The sequence below is a fragment of the Herpailurus yagouaroundi genome, unplaced genomic scaffold (genome assembly GCF_014898765.1).
Source record: "Herpailurus yagouaroundi ecotype Mexico unplaced genomic scaffold, PumYag 66177, whole genome shotgun sequence".
In the NCBI taxonomy this organism is placed as follows: domain Eukaryota; kingdom Metazoa; phylum Chordata; class Mammalia; order Carnivora; family Felidae; genus Herpailurus; species Herpailurus yagouaroundi.
The window spans coordinates 12,564-34,487 of NW_024419212.1; the positions used below are offsets into that span (position 1 = coordinate 12,564).

Consider the following 21,924-nt stretch of genomic DNA (forward strand, 5'->3'; position numbering starts at 1 on the left):
CATGCAGCCCAGACACCTTCTCTAGACACCTTGCACAGCCCAGACCAACCACTGAGAGCTTCTCTTGTTCTTCCCTAACATTCCCTACAACTGTGAGCTGACATCTTCCAAACAACATCAGTAGGCTTTGCTGGAAACCACTCCCACACAGGCACTGTATTAAAACCCTGCTTTGTGGTTGTCCATAGGTAGAAAAGAGGATTTTAGATAAATAGTTTCGGCTGAAGTTCAAATCCCACTGCCACATCTGAGGATGGATGTACTTGCATTGCACCACAAGAGATCACTTCCTTGGGCTGACAGTCATCCAAGGAATCACAGGAAAACAAAAGGTGGTATGGTCAAGTGTTCTCTCCTTGCATCGGACCGGAGTCCTGTGCAGGACCTATTGCCTCCTGGGAAGTGTTCATTTGTTTGGTTTTCTCTCTCTGTCTCTGTCTCTGTCTCTGTCTGTCTCTCAAGATTTTTAAAATGCTATTTATTTAATTTTTTTATTTACTTCATTTTGAGAGAGAGTGCATGTGTGCGAATGGGGGAAGGGCAGAGAGAGAGGGAGACAGAGAATCTGAAGCAGGCTCCAGGCTCTGAGCTGTCAGCACAGAGCCTGTCAAAGGGCTGGAACCCACCAACAGTGAAATTGTGACCTGAGCCCAAGTTGGACACTAAGCTGACTGAACCACCCAGGCACCCTTGTTTTTCCTTTCTGTGTGAAGTGCCCAACTTCATGAAAGTACATTTTCATTTCCTGAGGAACCAATCAGGCCTGTCTGCCTGTTTTCCTTGAGAGTAGAGTGTGCATGCAGTGTGTATTATGGTGCACAGGCATGAAGTGGCAATTGTTGGCATGGCAGCTTCTCTGTGGGGTGAAAGGAAAGTCATTCTTGGAGGGAAAAAAAAAAACCATGTGGAGAAAAAGACTACATTGTGGAGGCTGGGATGGGCAGTCTGGTTTTGATAGTTGAGGTATGCATGTGAACTGGCACAAGTTAGGATGCAAGAATATGCCTGGGAATATTTGTAGGAATGTTTGTACTCATACATAGTTGGGGTTGTGGAGGATGTTGGGGTTGCAAAGGAAGGCTAGAACCATGCTGCCTACGTATACTGCAGTTGGGCAGAGATAACAACTGTGGTGCCTAAGGAAAGGGACAAGAGATGTTGAGTGTGCCCTCAACAATAAATAAACAATAAAAGATGGTTGGCTGGTGGCTGGTGAATGGCAATACTATACAGTATTGCCATTCTGTATTATACACCTTAATAGTCAAACTGTCTCTCAAGTACTAAATAGACGTAGCTTAGCTTCTGAGATCAGAAAAAAAAAAAAATTAGTAGTGGTTGGCTTCTCTGGCTAGGTGCCTCAAGTAAATGTGACTCCAGGAACTATGCTGCAGGCTCTCTGCCTCCAATTCCAGTTGTACAGCGCTCAGACCACAGCACTGATCATCCATCAAGCCAGCAGCCTCTGTGGTGGCAGAGCTAAGCATTATTTCCTCCAAACTTGGTCCTACTGCCCTCTGTTGTCAGTGGGGCAGGAATGCAAGCAGAATGAGGAGCAGTCAAAGCTGTGCCCTGCTCTTTGTCCTACAGTAAAGAATAGAGGATCTTAGTTGCAGTCCCTCTACCAGCCCAAAACTCTCCAAGACCTCTCCAACTTGGCTTCCAAGATTCCATGAGATCTGGCAAGCTCAAGAATGTGTATCTAGAGGCATTTATGGGAACCTCTTTTACTTACCAGCACATTCAGTCTCATTCCCTCTCCCTTCCTGCCTGACTGCAATCTGGACCTTCACTGAGAGACATGAGGCATTAACCTAGCACCTGCTGCTCATTCTCAAAACGTCCCTCCTCTACCCCCATCCCTACCATCCACCTAGACCAAGACATGGCTCTATTCCCTACCGCAAAATGAAGATAGCTTCTGATGTAGATTGCAAGGCAGTCTGGTTCCCAAGTCAGAAGTAGTTGTCATTTGGGCTCAGACAGAACATGATGGCAACAGAGCTCTCTTGAAGCCTTTTCAAATACAGTTCTTGCTGACCTGGTATGGGAAGAATAAATATCTCCTGGGATATGTGTATGTTTTGCTTTGTTTTGTTTTCTTTCTCTGCATGGGGAAGCTTGTACTTAGTGAAAGTACCTGTTCTTTCCTGAGAGCCCTCATGATAAAGATGCCATGGGCACGGGGTCCATTTAATTTCCTGGGAACTTGAGTGCACCCACAGTTTGTATGATGGGGATCCAGAAGCAAGAGGACAGTTATTCCTGGGGACTCTTTCCTGTGATGGGGATGGAAGTCATTTATTGGGAAGGCATTCCAAGTTTGTGGAGATAAGACTACACCGGGGAAGTTTCAGATAACAGCTGTTTAGTGTGACTTTAACAGCATGATCACTTTTGTGAGTTGAGAGGAACTGGTGTGCAGGCAAATGGCAAGGACTAAAGAGCCCCTGCTTGTACACTAGGAGTCTTGAACACCTCAGGAGGATGGTGGAAGTGGGAAATGGAACAAGAAAGTTTGAGAGGAGCCACATTCTGCTGGCAGGGAGGAAGCAAAATCTTAAGCACCCAGAAGTTCTAGGTGTTCCAATCCTATTTGGTTTAGGAGATCAGAAGACACAAGTGCTAGGATACATTCAAGGTTTTAAGGCCACAAGCATCCACAGTTCCCTTTAGTGCCTCAAGGACCCATGATGCCAAGGCATGCCACACCCAGCTGAAGGCAACTTTGTCCTGAGGTTTCCCAGGCCACTGTACCCCACCAGTGTACTTTACACCAACACAAACTGCAGGATGTGCGAGAACCTTTCTAGCCTGACCCTTTAGTCACCACCTCTGGATCCCACCCAACTGACCGGGCCAGAACATCACACTGACTCAATCCCCTTCCCCCAATGTCCTGGAGAGTCTGGCAGGCTCTCCTCTTTGTCTTGCCTTGCTTCCTTCTCACCAGAGGTATGCAGGTGGCATGCAAGTATGCAGTGAGTCAGACCTAGCACTGGGTGCTAGGCATGCAAGTATGCAGTGAGTGGCATGCAAGTATGCAGTGAGTCAGACCTAGCACACTGCTACCCATTCCAGTGACAAGAGGTATCTGCCATCCTTTATTCCAGCAACTGGTCTCCTCTCCCTGTACTCAACAGGTATGGCTGGGCTTGGCTATGGAAATACCATGGTTTCAGAAATCCTCAAAGCCTACTGCCCTAGGTGTTAGGGCTTCAGGCACAGAGCCATTGGAGCCTTTCCCAACTCAAGGCCCAGGCTCACATCTCCTTCCAGACCTCTGCTTAATGCATTCCGGGAGCCATCACTGTGCCCAAAGGACAGCTTACCAGTCCTGATGCTGTTCCTGGCACCACCCAGACCACCTAACCTCACCAAACCAAGAGTTAGACTCTTCCAGGCAGGTGGAAAAGAAGTGAACTGCTGGTAGAGACTATGACGAAGAAAATAGCTCCCCATTGAAGAAAGTTTGTGCTTGGACTGCATTCAGACATAAAGACTTAACAATGCTGCCTCCTACAAGTATTTTAGGGAGGCAAGGATTTTGACTTGTTGGGATCTTGGTGGGCAGGGTTGGAGGGCAGGAACCAGAGCATGGTACTCCCTGTGAAACAGACTCTTGCCCTGCTCCTTCTACGCCATTACCACTGCGTCTACTATCTTTGGCTATGGGAAGGCAGGCAGCAAGCCAGCCTTATAGTGGCTAGCTGCCTGTGCCAGGGACAAGAGTACTCTGACAGGTGAAGGTCCACCCACTACCCCACCTTTCTTTTTCTACCCTAATTTGACCCACCTACATGAGGCAGGTGGTGCACCAGCAGGGCACCAACCCTTGTCTGCTGCCCTTCTTAGAATTGCCAGTGATAACCAAACCATCATGACTTTACTTGAAGGTCTCTGCTAGTGGGAAAAATGGAGTTGTTACACCCTCTGGTGAAGAGTATGTTGCTTGGTCGAAAAGCTTCCTTAATTTGCTCATTGCTTTCTAGTCTTTGCAGCAAACGGGCCACAATCTGGAAGGTGTGGTGGGCAAGGGCAAGGGGGAGGACCAGCCTCTAAGGAGACGGGAGACAGCTGTTTCAGTGAACTCACTCAGCAGCCAAGTCTGGAGAGGAAAGAGCAGTGTCAGGTCTTATAAAGCAGCTCTACCTTATCAACAGCCAACAAACGGCTGGTGAGGTTTAAGGTATGTGTTAGAGGATGCAGAGGCAGAGATGGGACTATATGAGAAAAGTCAAAAATCTAAATGGCTAAAAAGCAACAGCTTGCACCGGGAAAAGCAAAACAACACAAAACACCAAACGAAACACGTTGAATGCCTAAAAACTTGAGTTTGGCATGAACCCACATTTGAGCTCTGATCTCAGTCTTCACTGAAAAATGAACAGAGACAAATAAGGAAAACCAATATTGGCATGTTTGTGGAATGGTTATCATGGCAGTGGAGGAGACACAGTTTCATCTGTCAGAGTGGAATCAGGGAAACATGGGAATAGTCAAAGCCTTTATGGAGGTTAACACTGACTGGTGGTTGTGTTGCAGTGGGATTTAGAGGTTAGTCAAAGTAATAAATAAGACTATTAAGAAGCAGTAACATACAACACACTTTACTGGGTGATGCTTGGAGGGGTTTTTTGAGAGAGGAACGCCCTCGTGCATGAAAATTAAGGCAGATGCTGAGTTGGGTAAGGAAACTCCATAGGAAGCACACTTAGAAATGTTGTTCAGCAACTCTAGAAATTCTGAGTCAGAGAGCTCCAAACGGTAGTAGTTTCTATTTCATCACCCAGCACATGCTGAGGGAAGATTTTCAGTATTTGCAAACTAGGAAAATCTAAATGACTAAATTCTGCTTGTTTGGGGTATTTTTTTAAAACAAATTTTATGTTTTTAAATTTACTTCGAGAGAGAGACAGAGAACTTTTAAGTTTTTAAGTTTATTTTCAGAGAGAGAGACAGAGAGCGAGCGAGCAAGCATGTGCATACAAGCAGGAGAAGGGGAGAGAAAGAGAGAGAGAGAGAGAGAGACCGAGAGAGAGAGAGAGAGGGAGGGAGAGAGAGAATCCCAAGCAGGTTCAGTGCTATCAGCCCAGAGCCCAATGTGGGGCTGAAAGTCACAAGCTGTCAGATCATGATCTGAACCAAAATTGAGTTGGATGCTTAACTGAGTGAGCCAGTCATCTTTGGCTCATTTATGTAACAGTGTGATCTTAGAGGTGACGGAGGCAACCCAGAATGGTTAAGAGCTGGGGTGGAAACCCCAGACAGAGCGGTTTCCTTATGAAGCAGCTGCTTGTGAAGATAAGCAAACAAGAGTTGTCAGGGTTGTGATGGACAAAAAAGAAGCTAGTGTGATAAGGGCCAGAGAATGGAGAGGCAGAGCTGGGATTTCATTATGTGTATATAATGAGAAGGAGAAAGAGGCAATATTTAAGGCAGAAAGGGAAACAAACAAAAAAACCCACGGATGTTCAAGAAGCAACTGTTGTGACACCTGGTTAGCTCAGTCAGTTGACTCTTGATTTCAGCTCATGTCATGATCTCAGGGCTGTCGGATGGAGCCCCACTTCGGGCTCTGTGCTAAGCATGGAACCTGTTTAAGATTCTGTTTCTCGAACTCTGTCCCTACCTGCTCACTCTCCCTCTCTCAAAATAAAAAATTAGCACTTAAAAACAAAACAAAACAAAACAAAACAAAACAAAACAAAACAAAACAAAACACACAACTGTCCAGGGCAAACCCATTCATTCACACGTGGAGAGCTAAAAACAGACAGCTTGCAGCCATTCCTTTGCTATGTTGATTGGCACACTACAAACCACAGTAGGTCACTTATAAATAAGATACTGTTTCATGTGTATTGCTACAGGACTTCATTTTTTATTTATCACTACTGGGAAGCCATCACAAACAGAAGAGTGGATGACGAATGTCAGGCATGGTTTACAGATCTGCATGTGTTACTGAATTACATGGCAAAAAGTTATGTTTATTATGTGATAACATGACAGCTGTTAAAGAACACAGTAGGTATTGGTGTTACTAGATTAAGCACTCATTATATCCAACCCCATAGGAAAACAACAGCCAGAACAAGTAGAAAATTCAAAACTGAGAGACTCATTTTAGCAGCATTTCTTCAAAAAAATAAGTGTCCGTATGCAATCAAAGTAGGTCTCCAATGGATGAGTCAATGACATCCAAATAAGGAAAGCCACTTATACACACTGGGTTAACTAAATCATATATGACAAGAGCAGCTTGAAGAACTGTATCCAGAGAAAGTAAACTTAATTAACCTGTTGGAGAGAATAAAGAGTTATGTACACACATAATTATTTAAAGTCTACTTCTCTGACTGCTAAGGTGGCAGACAGTACTGCTACTGCCTTTGTTTTTTTTCTTTCTGAAAACAGTGTCAAGTTGGAAGCAAGTAAAGGATGGACCTTTATTAATAGCCTATATGGGACAATTGCTGGTACAAGTATTTTCATAGAAGTTGAGAAAATTCACTGATTCCGAACACAGAATTTGCCAAGAGTATTACAAGTGGTGGTGGTAAAAATGTGTGGAACACATAAGCCAAATAAACAATCCTCTTGAAAATATAAGGTGTATTTCTGTGTCTATCCTGTATTGCTATTGGTATTGGTGTCAATGAACTTTACTCACTCGGATGAACACAAACATAAACATCATCACTTCCATGAATTTTTGTCATCAGAAATAGAAACTGAATAGCCTAGTAGCCATATCACACAGCACTTTGAAGGCTTAGTAAAGGTAAAGTTATACTGCAATTTTTTTTTTTAGTCCAAATCAAGATTAAAATTTTCCAGAAAGGGAAGAATTACCCTTAATCACTATTGCAGCATACTAAATGGCTTTGGAAATTAACTTTCTGGTACAGATTTGATGTTTCTTAATTCAACTATAATCACAGGGTAAATCTGACTTCGTGTTGCCCCTTACTGGAAAGGAGGAAAGTAATTTGTCGCTGAGCACTTAGTAAGATTATTGTATGCAGACGATCTCAATTCTTTCACTAGGGTAGCAGTATTTTCCATTACACAGTGATTTCCAAATGGTGAAGTGCAAATATAAGCTCTGACAAAAAAAATACACAGGCAAGACATTCCCTTTGAGAATTAGTGCAGAATTTCACAGTGCACACTGAGAATCATAAACCTAGCACATCTGTGTGGGACACCAATACCCATTAAAGTTCAGAAAATGCTTATTAGATATATATGAAATATCAAGACATCACATTTATTTAATCCTGATGTTACATTAAGATATCACTGTTTTTGTAACTGGTAATGAAACTGAAACTGCGGTAGCAGAATATTGGTAGATTTGCAAGTAACAAAGTTATGTCTGAGGATAACTGACAGAGTGGAAAAGACCAACAGGAAATAAAACAGAAGACAATAAGGAGGGTGGCAACAATCATATGTATGGAATTTTATAAAGAGATATAGGTCTACACTGGCTGGGGAAGCAGGAACCGAAGTAAAAGCATTGATTAAGACATTCAAACCATAACCACAGAATCTGATTACTGATAGAGATTAAGAAAAATAGAGCGTATGGATTGGATCACTGACACACACAAGAATATAAATATGAACAAAGTGTTGTGCTGCTCATGCTTTACGTATTTACATATTGTACTAAACTTTTAAGAATAAATGTTTTAGATGTCATATTTATCATCTGAAAAAAAGGAAAACTAAGAGGCATAATATACGTCTAAAGTTCAGCTCCATTAAATTCATGAGGCAAAGCCAACTGCATATAGGTTTGGTAGCAGATTAGCTAAACTTTATGAAACAGTGTACAGTAGGAGGAATCAACTCTACCTTACTGAAAGCCTAACTGAAAGTTATATTAATCAAGACAATGGAGTCTTGCCAAAGACGCAGACTGATAAATCAATAATGAACGGAATATTACAGGTGCACAGAAGTACAGGCAACAGATTTTCAACAAAGGAGTAACAAAATGATTCAATGGAGGAAGAGTAACTGTCCAACGCTGCTGGAACATTGGAATCCATAAAGGGTACATGACCCTTGACCTAAGTCTCATATGTTATATAAATCAACTCTTCACATGTCTACCAATAAAGAATTATAGAAATTTAAAACTAGGTTTTTAAGTGTACCACTTACAGTCCTTAATTGTTATACTCAAAGAACACAGATCCACAGGTTTGGAACATACCAGTTGCTGTTTTATTTTTAACAAAGGGAATCAAATTAAAATACATAATAACAGCTTGAACCAAGAACTACTTCTTTTGCTGTATTCTTTTTGACACTAACAAGTAATTACACAATACAATGTCTTTTCTTACAATGTGAAACAAGGTGAGAAAAGAAAAGGAGGTAGAATAAAGGCAGAAAAAACCCTGAAGCACCAAAGTATTTTAAAAATAGAAGAAGAAAAAAGAGCAATACAAGAAAAATATGGAGGAAAAAAAAAAGAAACAAAGAGGTATATATGCCTTTCTCAAATTTTATTTGCCCAAGTCTAGAATTAAACTGGGTTGGGAAATCACGCACTGTTTTCTAGTCCCAGTCATGCTGCAGGCAAGAAACTTCTGGGAAGAGGCACACAGGGCCTTAGGAACTGAGCTTAATAAAACATTGTCTTTAAGACAAGATATCAAAACTCTGAATTGACAAATTCTATATAGGAAATGAAGTCCAGGAACTAGGAAGGTTCAAAAGGCAGCAAATTAAAAGCGCCTTTTTCTGTTTGTTGTCACAACTCTTCCTGCTGAGGGTAGGACTGGTATAGAAAAGGGGTTAAAGAAGGTAAAGGGGCTGTAGGACCAGAATCTTTCTGTTGCAAGCTATTTTGGTTCCCTTTCAAGTTGGGGCTATGGTCTGTAGGAGATGTCAGGAATATATTTTCACTATCTGTTTCTTCCTCAAACTGTTCTTCTTGCCCCTCCTCAAGCTTAATCCCTGAGCTCCGAGCCTTTTTTGACTGCAGCTCTTCTTGAACAAGATCCTTACTTTGCCTACCCAGATCTGTTTGCTGCTGCTGCTGTCGCCGTCGTTTCTCCAATGTCCGGCTTCTAGTCCGATTTCCTTTATGTTCATGCTTCTCCAGCTACAATGACACACAGGCAAGCACAAACCACTTGTAGCCCAGTGGTCAGGCATGGGCTCCCTGACTGCCTGGCCTGACCATCTGGCCCCGCCCATGTCACTTTTCCTCACCTCCATAAGTGTATGGATCCGCTCCAGGTCTGGAGGCTGTCCAGCCTGTAGCAACTGCCAGATGCTATGGTTCTCATCTAGAGTCACCTCAAGCAGATCCCCCTCCAACATGAGCTCTTCGAGGGGGGCCCGGGTTGCCTCAGGCAGATCCAATGCAGGGCCAGTCAAGTGTGGTAACAGTGAGGACAGTACCTCCAGGTCTGTGAAGTTTTAGGGACAGGCTGAGTTAGAAGCCTAGTCTTATCCCCAACATTTTGACAGAACCAAGGACCAAATGGGTCATCTTGGTGGCATCCACTCAACAGCATACATAAATCTAGACCTATGTATCTTACCTGATCTCTGCAGAGGGGCTACCTTCTCATGACTAGTCACACCATCCACATTTGGCAGCAACCCTGGGACCTGCTAAGGAAAGTAAAAATGGGTAGGGTAATAGGTAACAGAAAAACCAGATAGTATTTTTCTTGCCCCAACTTCAAATTGTGACCCTTTCCCTCCTGAAGGAGTGAGATATACACTGATAGCACGGAGCAGTGAGGTATCTGGACAGGACAGAAAATGGGACAGGTAGACTAGACCAAGAGAGACTAAAAATTAAAGAATAAACACAGGCTAGAGCCTAAATAGGGGTAGGGCTAGGACACAGAAATTTAAGAGTAAGAGTTGGGCAGAGCAGCTAACCTTATGCATATCCTTGCCACTGCCTTCTCTGAGTAGGTGAGAGGCAGGGGCTGAAGGGTAGGGAGGTGCCTCCTTGCCCCTGGGTTCACTCTGCAGCTGCTGGCGAAGTTCACCCAGCTGTCCCAACAGAGCAGTCACATCCTCAGAGGCCAGAGCCTGCCTGGCACGACCTTGCCAGACAATGGCCCTCTCTGTGAGACACTGCAGGGCCTCACCCTCAGGCAGCCGTACTGGCAGTCTCTGCAAGGCTACCAGCAATGCCAAGATGGTCTCCAGACGTGGGCGCCGTGAACGCATGCACAGTGGACATAAGAATTTGGTGTCCCACTCCCACCAGGCCAGCAGTGGTGATGACGTAGGACTGGGCCTTGAAGAGCTGAGGAGGCGGGGTACTGACACACATTGCCCATGGAACCAATCCTGACACAGGTCACACTGAAGAGTTCCCACCCCAGCTGGCACCTGCCCACACACACAGATGGAGGTTGCAGAAGTGGTCGATGATGCTAGTGGACGGGACTTGGCAGAGTTGGTGCGACGCAGGTGTAGGATACCCTCCTTCTCCTTCTGTTCCCCTTCCTTGAAGGCTACAATCTGGCAAGCCCAGGACAGAGGAAGAGGAGGTCAGCAGGCTATTCCATTCCCTTTTCCAGTGCCTTTACCATCTAACTCACAAACCAGGAAAACTGAGGCTTACAGAGGCAAGTGTCTCCCTATGGTTACCCAATTGAGATATTCTTATCATAATCAGACTCTTCTCCCCACATATGCCCAAGGTCCTTACCAGAGAGCCTGGGTCTCTGAGGTCCTGTGCAGTCAGTCCTAGCAGCTCTGTGTCAGATCTGTACAAGCCCAACTCCTTCCCTATCCACCGGCTACGCTTGCTGCTGTCTGAGCCAGCATTTACACACGGGCAGAGCACCTGAAGCAGTAGACAGGGGGAGTATGTCCAAGATGCCCCTCCCCAACCCTCTCTGGGTGCCCCAATTCTCCACATTCTCACAATAGCCACGCTAGGGGCACAAGAGGCTGTGCATTATGATTTTAGGCCTTACCTCCAGGAGGGTGTAGCATGAATTCTTTTTGAGGAAGGTCTTGGAGGCTTTCTCCCTCCAGGAGTGTGCTGTCAGTACCTGAAGCTCTAGCTGTCTCAGCTCCTCCAAACCTACAGGTAGGTCACGGCCTATAGCCACCAGGCCCTCCAAGTCATCCAAGCAGGGATAGTGGTCACCGTTCTAGAGCAGGGGCAGGAGATAGCTCAATTAAATTATGTCACAGACTATTATGTTTAGATTTCTACTGATCAACAGTGAGCATCACCCTGCATAGTTGTAAGGAATATCCAGGACCTATTCTAAAGAAAACAAGGAATAGCAAACACTTTCTCCCAGAACTCCTACTTCACTGTCATGGGAAAAAAAAAATAGCCCATTCCACATCAACTATTTTGTCTGGTTTGCCTTCTCTGGCTCTCTTCCTTTGGGATAGTCTCTGCTGAGGTCTAGGGCTATGTTTTTGGTTCTCCTTCTGCTATTCTTAATCCTGATATTCTCACCTCTAACCTCCTACCTCTACTTATTAGAACAAGAAAACTGAATTTAAAACGCCTAAGGCAGAATAGTAGAGAATTATGACACAAAGTCCTTACTTGGATCTCATCCACATCAGCAATCCAAGCCTGTGCCTTAGCCAGAGCATCTTTGAGTGCCTGGATGTTAGGCAGGTGAACTGGGATGTTTTCTGCCTCTCGGATTATGGCTTCCAATGTAGCTGGTGGATGCTTCTGTCTACAAATGTTTGGAAAAAGAGGAATCCACCCTTAAACGTTATATACATAGGCAGTTTGTTTGTTTTGTTTTTGTGGTCCCAGGTTTCACTATCAAAAGCATAAGCAACAAAAAGTTTAAAATAGTAACTGAGCAATAATCCCTCCAGTCTTAGGAATGTTTAACACTGACAGCATGTGATTCTCTTGTAAGTCTGGTCTACTATCTATCACCAGCATGATAAATATTTTATCAATTATTACCTTACAGCAGAATAGTAAATCAAAGGCTGGATGACATGTCATACCAATCCTTTACAGTTTAGCAGATGTTGAACTGGGAGTCTGATTTTAGGGATCAGATCTTAGGATCAAGCCCAAACTCTCAGAACTGGAGTCAGAGTATGTATGGGGACAGGCTGGGCCCCACCTGGCCTCCAGGCAGAAATGAGCCTTTTCTTCCCAGCGCTTTGCAATGGTCAGCAGCTCCTGAAGCTCAGCCCGGGCCTTGTCCACAGAAGGGCTGGAGGCTACTTTGGCACCTGTAACCAAGAGCCCTTGCATGATGACCAGAGAGCCCCTTTGGCCTGAAGGGGCCAGTGCTTGCTTCACCTCATCTAGCCATTGCGCCTGCTCCACCTGCTGCTGGAGCTGATGGGCTTCAGGCACCCGTACACCCAGCTGCTGCCCCCTCTCCAACAAGGACCGCAATAGCCCTACACTGGGGGGCAGTAAGGTCAGGGCCTCCCGGGCCTCAATTTGGTAGGCCTCCACCTGTTCCAGGACATCCTGCAGACATATAGGATAAAGAAGAGACTCTTTAGCCATCCAGATATGCAACCACTTCCATGTGTTCCCCATGTTCTCTCTTAGGCCTTTACACTTATCATCAACCATGTAATGAGACAAGATCTACTTAATATCAACAAAGTTCGTTGGTAATTCCCCCTGCTTCTCCTGTAGTTTATCTCAAATTTACTGTTCCAGGCCCACTTTCACACCATGTTATCTTTCTAGAAAGTTTCCCGAGACCCTAAATTCTAAAAACAATACCTCATTTCTTCCACATTCTCCAATCCCGTGAGCCAGATCGTTGTATAGCCCTCTGTTTAGTATTTTGAATTACTTCTGTTTGGGACATTATCTTCTTGAACTATACAGCTATGGAGTATACTGTGATATAGCTATACAGCAATTACAAAAGAGATAGCACTGAACCACCCTTCTTTACAGCTTCTAAGAAAGATGTATTATAAGGAGCTAATTAGAACAATTAGTTTCCCAAGTTTCCCTACTATCTCAGATTTGCTAATATCTGTTCGTATCCCCTCTTCACCTTGACATCCCCAATATGATGCATGGCACAGGGAAGGCTGCCCATCTGCTCAAGAAGGACTCGTAGCTCAGTCAGGGTCAGTTGTGGAGTTTCTATCCTGGAGGAGTCACAGAAAAAAAAAGACTCATTCATTGAACCTGCTAAGGCCAAAGTGCATGCTTTATGAGTAACCCAACTTATTTTTTTTTCCATTTAAGGAGTATCTTTGAAGATCATCTTTATAGTTTAGGCACTATGAGTCAGTAAGTTAAGATGAAAAAAGCTTGGGGACATTCTGTATTTGAAATTGTTAGAGCAGACTGAAGATACCAAAGTGAGGCAATACAAGTTTCTGAAGAAATGTATGCTGTCTGAGGTATCACTAGATAGAAAAATTAAAATAAAGGCAAACATTTCTTTTTGAGAGAACAAAAATGTAAGATGGCCTTTACAAAGCTTTTGTTTTCTACATTTTTTTGAGGTAAGAGTTATAAAGAAATGAAAATGAAGAATAAGAAAACATAAAACTAAAAATTCAATAGGATCTAAGAGTAGTAGTTTTCACAGTAAAGGTAAAAATAAAACATCTGGTAATTACAATTAACATAAATATCACAGGTTTTAAAAAAAACACAAAAGGAATTAAGAAACAAAGACTTCTGTGATGATGCAAAAAAATGAAAATAGCAGAAGACAGAAATAAGGAGTTGGTTAAGCTGGTGGAGGAGTAAGCTTGCCTCCTACCTTTAACACAGCTAAGTATAAAATCATTCTGAACACCCAAAAAAGTGATCTGAAGTCTGGGAAAACAAAGCTGATGTCTACAAGCGGAAAGAATGACCACCTAATGGAAGGTAGGAACTGCAGACAGTTGATCTGAGGGAGAAAGGAGCCACAGGTGTTGAGGAGAACAGGGAGCCCACACAGCTGAGAGAGGAGAGAGAGACAACGCAAAAAAGAATGAAAACACTCCCAAGGGATATTGTGGGAAAAGCTGTTCCCCAAAACCACTGACTGGGAAAAAAGGGGAGGATTTAAATACCACAAGGGTTTTATAAACAGTAGAGTCTAGAGTCTCAAGTTTCAGAGGTCAGCACCATCCCAGGGTCCTGCCTGGTGACATTACCAGTGGTCCCCTGGGGAAGAAGGAAGGAGACCTGGGAACAGGCAGTGCATTCCGAGGATCCCCTGGGTCTCAAAAGGAGAAATAGTTCCCCTGCCTGGCGCTGATGTGGTAGAGATGATGGAGACTCTACATGGACAAAGGAACTTGGGAGCACCAATGAGCTGCTCTGTTCACCGTACAGAAACAAAGATGTTGGCTGAGGCAGCAAACCCTGGCACTGGCTGCCTGCCATGATTTACGAAAAACTTGGAAACCACTATGCAGTACCAAGACTATTTTCTGGGATAAGCCGACCAGCAACAGCACGGCAAGACCCTCCCTCAGAGGATCAGGGTGGGGCCACGCCTTGGTGGTCTCTGAAGCTTGGAGTTTTGAAACACAGCAGTGCCTTACAGAAAACACAGGGGGCTGTGCTGCTGGCATAGACAACTGGAACACAGAGTGCAGACAGGGAGCTGACAGAAGCTGAAACACAGGAGGGTGATGTTTCCTTGTCCAGGAGTGCTTCCTGAAGAGTGGTAGGACCTCCACCTCCAGAGATGAGAGCTGGACAAAGCCCCTGCTTACCAGCAGGGATCCACCTCAGTGAGCTAAACCACACCACCAACTGGAGACCAAAGCCTCTACACCAAGCCCTGCTTGCCCCAACCTCCAGACACATCTCCACTAGGGCAAGTCCACCTGAGAATCAGAGCTGCAGGCCCCTCCCCCAGAAGACCAGCACAAACCACTTCGAAGCACTTGGTCTACTGATTATAATCAGTAGCACTGGAAAGCTTCAGCTACATGGGAAATAAGATCTAGTGTCTTTTTTATTTTAATGTTTTTAAAATACAAAGTTTTTAAATTTTCTGTTTTTTACTGTTTACTTCATATACATGTATTCTTCTAATGCTATGTTTTGGACTTAGCTTCTTTTAACAAGCCAACCAAAACACAGCTAGATCTGTTTTTTGTTTTTGTTTTTGTTTTTCTTTTCTGAACAAAATGACAAGATGGGAGAATTGACCCCCCAAAAAAAGGACAGGAAGTAGAAATTACAGCTAGTAATCTAATCAATACAGATACAAGATGCCTGAATTAGAATTTAAAATGACAATTATAAGGATACTAGCTAAGCTTGAACAAAAGCATAGAAGACACTAGAGATTACCTTTGTGCAGAGAAAAAAAAAAAAACAAAAACTAAAGTCTAGTTAGGTCAAAATTAAAACTATAATCAAGTAGCAACCTCAAATAGAGGCCATAAACATGAGTATGGATGAGGCAGAGGAATGAATTAGCTATATAAAAAATAAAATGATGGAAGATATGGAACTAAAAAGAAAAGAGAATAAACAGTGACTTATTAAAACTTATTAGGGGCGCCTGGGTGGCGCAGTCGGTTAAGCGTCCGACTTCAGCCAGGTCACAATCTCGCGGTCCGTGAGTTCGAGCCCCGCGTCGGGCTCTGGGCTGATGGCTCAGAGCCTGGAGCCTGTTTCCGATTCTGTGTCTCCCTCTCTCTCTGCCCCTCGCCCGTTCATGCTCTGTCTCTCTCTGTCCCAAAAATAAATAAACGTTGGAAAAAAATAAATAAATAAATAAAACACAGTAATACTTGTATCATTAAGAGTCTTGCAGGAGAAAGAAAAATGGGCAAAAGGTTTATTTGAGAAAATTAAAGCTGAACACTTCCCCAATCTGGGGAAGGACACAGACATTGAAATCTGAGAAACTCCCAATGGATTCAGCAAAAACTGACCATCACCAAGATATACCATAGTCAAATTCACAAAATATACAGAAATGCAAAGAATCCTGAGAGCAGTAAGGGGAAAAAAAGGTCCTTAACCTACAAGGGAAGACAGATCAGGATCACACCAATTCTGTCCACTGAAACTTGGCAGGCCAGAAGGAATTCACAGGAAATATTAAATGTGCTAAATGGGAAAAATATGCAGCCAAGAATTCCTTACCCAGCAAGGCTATCATTCAGCACAGAAGGAAAAATAAAGACTTTCCCAAACAAAAACTAAAGAAATTGGAACCACTAATTCAGCCCCACAAGAAATATTAAAGGGGACTCTTGGAGTAGGGATAAAAAGACCAAAAGCAACAAGACTACAAAAGACCAGAAAATATCTGCAGAAACACCAACCTTTGTTGGCATTAATAGCATTAATTCCTGTCTTTCAACAATCACTCTGAATGTAAATGGACTAAATGTGCCAATCAAAAGACACTAAGTACCAGAATGGATAAAAAACAAGACCATCTATATGCTGCCTATAAGGGGCTCATTTTAGACCTAAAGACCAAGGGGAGATAGAGAACAAATGATCATGGTTCTGACAAACCAAAGAAAACCAGAGTAACCATACTTACATCAGACAAACTAGGTTTTAAAACACAGACTGTAACAAGAGATGAAGTATATCATAATTAAGGGGTCCACCAAGAAGACCTAACAATTGTAAATATTTATTACAAGTTGGGTGCACCCAAATATATAAATCAATTAATAACAAACATAAATTAACTTACTGATAATAATATAATAATAACAGAAGATTTTAATAGTCCACTCAGCTCATCTAAGCAGAAAAACAAGGGAACAATGGCTTTGAATGACACACTGCACTGGCTTGTCTTAACAGATATATTGAGAACATTTCATCCTAAAACAGCAGAATACACATTATTCTCGAATGCACATGAAACATTCTCCAGAACAGAGCTGCATATCCAGAACTGGGACACAAATCAGCCCACAACAAGTACAAAAAGATCCAGATCATATCATGCATATTTTCTTTTTCTAAAAAAAATTCTTTTAACGTTTATTTATTTTTGAGACAGAGAGAGACAGAGCATGAACAGGGGAGGGGCAGAGAGAGAGGGAGACACAGAATCGGAAACAGGCTCCAGGCTGTGAGCTGTCAGCACAGAGCCCGACGCGGGGCGCAAACCCACGGACCACGAGATCATGACCTGGGCCGAAGTCAGGCACTTAACCGACTAGCCACCCAGGGGCCCCTCATGCATATGTGTTTTCTGAACACAATGCTATATGAAATTTGAAGTCAACCACAAGGAAAAATTTGGAAAACCAGAAATACATGGAGATTAAAGAACATCCTATTAAAGAATGAATGGGTTAACCTGGAAATTAAAGGAAAAACAAAAAAAGTACATGGGATCAAATAAAAATGAAAATATGATATTGCAAAACCTTTGGGATATGGTAAAGATGGTCATAAGAGGGAATATATTACAATAATGGCTACCTCAAGAAGCAAGAAAAGTTTCAAATACACCTAACTTTAGCTAAAGGATCTGGCAAAAAGAGGCATAAATAAGAGTTCATATCAAAAATGGAATAATCTAAGTAACAAATTCCTGGACATACTTTTGGGTATAATTGTCTGTAAGAAAGAGGATTTAAAGAGGGCTGAAGTTAGATGGATTAGAACTTGACACAGATTAATATCATAAATACTAAAAACCATGGCCATATGATATGAGTTATCACTAGGTCAAGGTAGGAAAAATTTCCTTTCTTTTGAAGTAGAGAAGGAAAAGAGGTTGATTATGAAAAGGAAATTCATTACTACTTTTGACCTTTAATTTTTTATTTTTATTTTTATTTATTTTTATTTTTTATTTTATTTTATTTTTTAAATTTTTCAATGTTTATTTATTTTTGGGACAGAGAGAGACAGAGCATGAACGGGGGAGGGGCAGAGAGAGAGGGAGACACAGAATCGGAAACAGGCTCCAGGCTCTGAGCCATCAGCCCAGAGCCTGACGCAGGGCTCGAACTCACGGACCGCGAGATCGTGACCTGGCTGAAGTCGGACGCCTAACCGACTGCGCCACCCAGGCGCCCCTGACCTTTAATTTTTTTAAAAAATTCTCTGAATTTGACAAAATAGGACTTTGAAATATTAATAGTTCCAGCTTTCTTTTACCTGAAATTTACAAAGTATATGCATATAATCATACATTTTTTAGAAAAATAAACTTATTTATAATTATATACATTTGGCAACTGAAAACTAAAGAAAATGTAAGCCCTAAAACTGTATGTACCTACAGAGCCAATAATTAATTTTGTGGAAACCTGATGCCCTAATTTTATAAAATGTGCTAACAAGTAGGACAGAACTGCAATTTTTGTACTGTATTTTCATTCCCATTGTCACTCACAGTATAAGTATGCTTCTTTAAGTTATCCATGTAAGTTTTGGACAGTAATATGCTCATACATAGAAACTATTAACTTCTACTACATGCATTATTTATGGCCTACCCTTTTTTGTTGTCCATTTTCATATACAACCATCCTTTTTTGCCCTCTTTTCCAACATACCTGGCCTCTTGACCACTGATCAGCCCCAGGACTTGGGAGACACAAGCCTCTGCTTCATTTAGGCAGTTCCTTAATCGCTGAAGTAGTTCATTGTTAGGAAACCTCCTCTCACGAGCCTCAGACTCCAGTGCCCTTAACTCTTCAAAGCCTGAAGACAGAGTAATAGTTGTAAGAGGTAGACAGTATTAGCAAAAGCTGGCAGAGGGTATCTGGGGTGATGAAGAAAAGAAACAGAGCATGCCCATGGATCCTTCCATTTCTCATCACTTACTGCACTTCTGGCCATCCTCCACTTCCAAAGCTACTCGTACTTTGTTGGCCCAGTTGTCAAAGGACTCAGCCCAAACCTTCAGCTTATGCAGCATGGCAGGAAGCTCATCCAAGGTGTACCGATACCTAGAGGAAGGGGGCAGGGAAAAACACATCTGGCCCAGCTCTGTAACTTCCTTGATGTCCTCCAAGTAGGCCCCATGCTCACCGCAGATACTGCCGCCTACTAGAGCACTTGCAGAGGTCATTGATGTGGGAAAGGCAGACAAGGCCATCTGGGCAGTCATAGCAGGCCAAGGCTGATAGGAAGCATGTTGTCTTGCACTTGATGCACTGGCGCTCATCATCTGGGAGCAGCTCGAAAGCCTCTCGTTCAGCCTCCGTGATGCCCTGGGGGTGTTCAATCCATATATACTTTAAAGACTAGGAGCAGGGTTGTGGACACCCCACCTCAGCCAACACTGAGCCCTTGTTGTGGGCTCAACCTTGTAAGGACAGCTGTAGAGAAAGTGGAAGAAAAAAATATAAACACATACAGTTTCTGTCTTTCCACTTCAAAATGTATGAGTCACACACGAGGCACAGAATGACTACTCAATTTGTATGTCTCCCTTCCGCAGTCTACTTTATTGAATCTCTAAGCCGTGCTGCCCACCACCCACCTTCTCCAACAGAGCTTTTCGTAAACGTCGCTCCTCCTGCACCATAATGAACATCTCCTTGTGCACAGCCACAGCCAAATTCAGGTCCAACTTCTCTGGGAAAGCAGCCATCTTGCAGATGAGCTCCTCATGGGAGAAGACACAGTAGCGCCGGAGCCGGCGGTAGTGTTCAATGCACTGGCGTCCAGTAGGTAGCTGCAAGTAGTTTAAGACTATGTGTGGCCATCTGCAGCCCACAGTATTTAGCTTCTCCACAATGATCTCTGTCCACATTCTTTATCCCTCTCTATCTACAAGCTTACCACACTCTGGACTCACCCAGTCAGCAGTGCAAAAATTGACAGCCTCAGCAAAATTGTAGCCTTGGTTAAAGCCACTGTGGTAAGCGCGAGGAAATGTGATGACAAATTCTCCTGCACATTGGTTTGTGCGGACAACCTGAAAAGGAGAGAAGGGAGTGTGGCCCAGGACTAAACAGAATGTGGACTTAAGAATGTCTTTGAATTTTGTTATAGATGTGGGAAATGAGTGGAAAAAGCCACAGACTCTATATTCATGTATGTATACCTTAAAAACACAAAAAACTGTGAACTTTAAAAGTGATGATATGCAGAGAAAAGTACAAAGAAAAATTATGTGCAGTTGAAGAAGGAAATACGAATCTTCCACAAACATATGATAAAGATTCTTGGGGTGCCTGGGTGACTCAGCGGGTTAAGCTGTGGTAAGCTCTGTGCTGACAGCTCAGAGCCTGGAGCCTGCTTTGGATTCTGTGTCTCCCTCTCTCTCTGCCCCTCCCGTGCTCATGTTCTGTCTCTGCCTCAAAAATAAAACAACAACAACAACAACAACAGAAAGATTCTTAGCTTCTTCAGTAAATAAATAAACTTTAAAAAATCAGGGCATGATATCAACACAAATAATGAAAGGGATACTCCAAAACCCATCCCTCCAATAAAAGAATAATTAAGTTAGCAAAAAGTATCAAAGTACTTTAAAAATTCTGTAATAAAATCACTAACTACCAATACTAGGAGGATTTTTGATGGAGGAAAAAAAAAAAACTTTTAAATTCTGGTAAAGGAACTCTGTAGTAGTGTTAACTTTCCTGCCTAGAATCCCCCCAACCAGTATCACCAGCTACCTGGGAAAGAGTAGTGTCAAAATCCTAGTGCAACTTGCTGGTGCCATGGAACACAACATGCATTGTTGTTTTCAAAGACCTGAGGCTGTGTGTGTTGGCCTGACTGATGGCTCCCAAAAACAACTGGCTCAAAGACCTGCCATTATTTCAACTGCCTCAGAATTTGCCCAAAAGAGAAGTGGACTCCTAGGCTCTGCTGGCTGAAAATATACAAACACAAATGCATTAGCCATAGCCACCTGTGGTAAAAGAGAATGGACAAACAAGAGAAATTCTAAAATGACTGGAAAGGAAAGGAAGGCAGAAGAGATACTTGGGAAAACAAGGGCTCTGAAAAATTCACACGTATTCTGGGAATTGAGAAGGCTATATACATGCTAAGAAAAACCTGAGAAGGTATTAAACTCCATCTCTGGTTGACTTTCAGGTTCCACTCAAGTAGAAGCTGAAGGTTAAATCAATATTAAACAGCTTCACAAAGTAGTCAAAAAGGGCTCAAAACAGACCCAAGAAAGACTAGGAGGCAGTTTTGTTTTTTGGTTTTAAGGAAAAGTCCATGGTAACAAACAGGAAGAACTGTGGATTTGACAAGATTACTTCAAGTTCTGAAAAGCTGCACAATATTATTATTCACTGGGGAAATGCAAATTATAGCCAGAAGATATACTTCTGACCACTATTCCAGCCATAATAAAAAAAATTCTTTGTAAACAGGAAAATGACATGGTTGGCAAGGGAAAGAACAGAAGGGAACACTGGGGAATATAAACTGATGCAACCACTATGAAAAATTTTAAATTTTAAATATAAAAATAGCATATGACCCAGTAATTCCACTTCTGGTTATATAACCTAAAGAATGAAAAGCAAGGAGTCAAAAGATAAAAAGATATTTGTACATGGATATCCATAGCAGCACTGTTCATGACGGTTAAAGAAAAGACATTTAAAAAAAGAAAGCACAGACTACTTTAAGAAATAATGGCTGAACAAGTCCCAAATTTTGGAAAAGACTGAATCTACACATGGAAATAAGACAAAATCAGGTATAATCAAACTGTCAACAGCTAAAGACAAAGAATCTTGACATATCAAGAGAGAAATAATTCATCTTACAATAATGAATATTCAGTAAGATTATCAGATTTCTCATCACAAATCTGGGATGTCAGAGGGCATATGATAACATTTCTAAAGGATAAAATTAAAGAGAGATGAGAGGAAGGGAGGGGAGGGAAGAAAAGAGAGAAAAAAGTAAAGAGAGAGAAAACTAAATAGAAAAGAAAAAAGAAAAAAGAAAAGAGAAAACAAAAAAGAAAAGAAAAGAAAAAAGAAAGGAGGGGAGGGGAGGGGAGGGGAGGGGAG

At 42.5% G+C, this 21,924-nt stretch overlaps 1 protein-coding gene across 9 annotated transcripts in view; it reads right to left on the reverse strand.

Annotated features, from left to right (window-relative positions):
- Nucleotides 1–5,864: 5,864 nt before the first annotated feature.
- LOC121024589 (lysine-specific demethylase 5D) overlaps nucleotides 5,865–21,924 on the reverse strand; it is a 46,194-nt gene continuing 30,134 nt past the window's right edge. For 5 of the 9 annotated variants that reach the window (XM_040466791.1, XM_040466792.1, XM_040466789.1 and 2 more), the window contains 14 exons: nucleotides 19,734–19,853; nucleotides 19,416–19,610; nucleotides 18,962–19,143; nucleotides 18,755–18,879; nucleotides 18,484–18,631; nucleotides 13,026–13,122; nucleotides 12,120–12,478; nucleotides 11,573–11,711; nucleotides 10,980–11,159; nucleotides 10,709–10,846; nucleotides 9,925–10,518; nucleotides 9,576–9,648; nucleotides 9,241–9,440; nucleotides 5,865–9,130 (listed from right to left, as the gene is read on the reverse strand). In XM_040466791.1, coding sequence (XP_040322725.1) covers nucleotides 8,777–9,130; nucleotides 9,241–9,440; nucleotides 9,576–9,648; nucleotides 9,925–10,518; nucleotides 10,709–10,846; nucleotides 10,980–11,159; nucleotides 11,573–11,711; nucleotides 12,120–12,478; nucleotides 13,026–13,122; nucleotides 18,484–18,631; nucleotides 18,755–18,879; nucleotides 18,962–19,143; nucleotides 19,416–19,610; nucleotides 19,734–19,853 — 2,904 coding nt within the window. In that variant the 3' untranslated portion in view covers nucleotides 5,865–8,776. The remainder of the gene's footprint in view (nucleotides 9,131–9,240; nucleotides 9,441–9,575; nucleotides 9,649–9,924; nucleotides 10,519–10,708; nucleotides 10,847–10,979; nucleotides 11,160–11,572; nucleotides 11,712–12,119; nucleotides 12,479–13,025; nucleotides 13,123–18,483; nucleotides 18,632–18,754; nucleotides 18,880–18,961; nucleotides 19,144–19,415; nucleotides 19,611–19,733; nucleotides 19,854–21,924) is intronic. The other 4 variants (XM_040466794.1, XM_040466793.1, XM_040466790.1 and 1 more) reach the window with 2 other exon arrangements.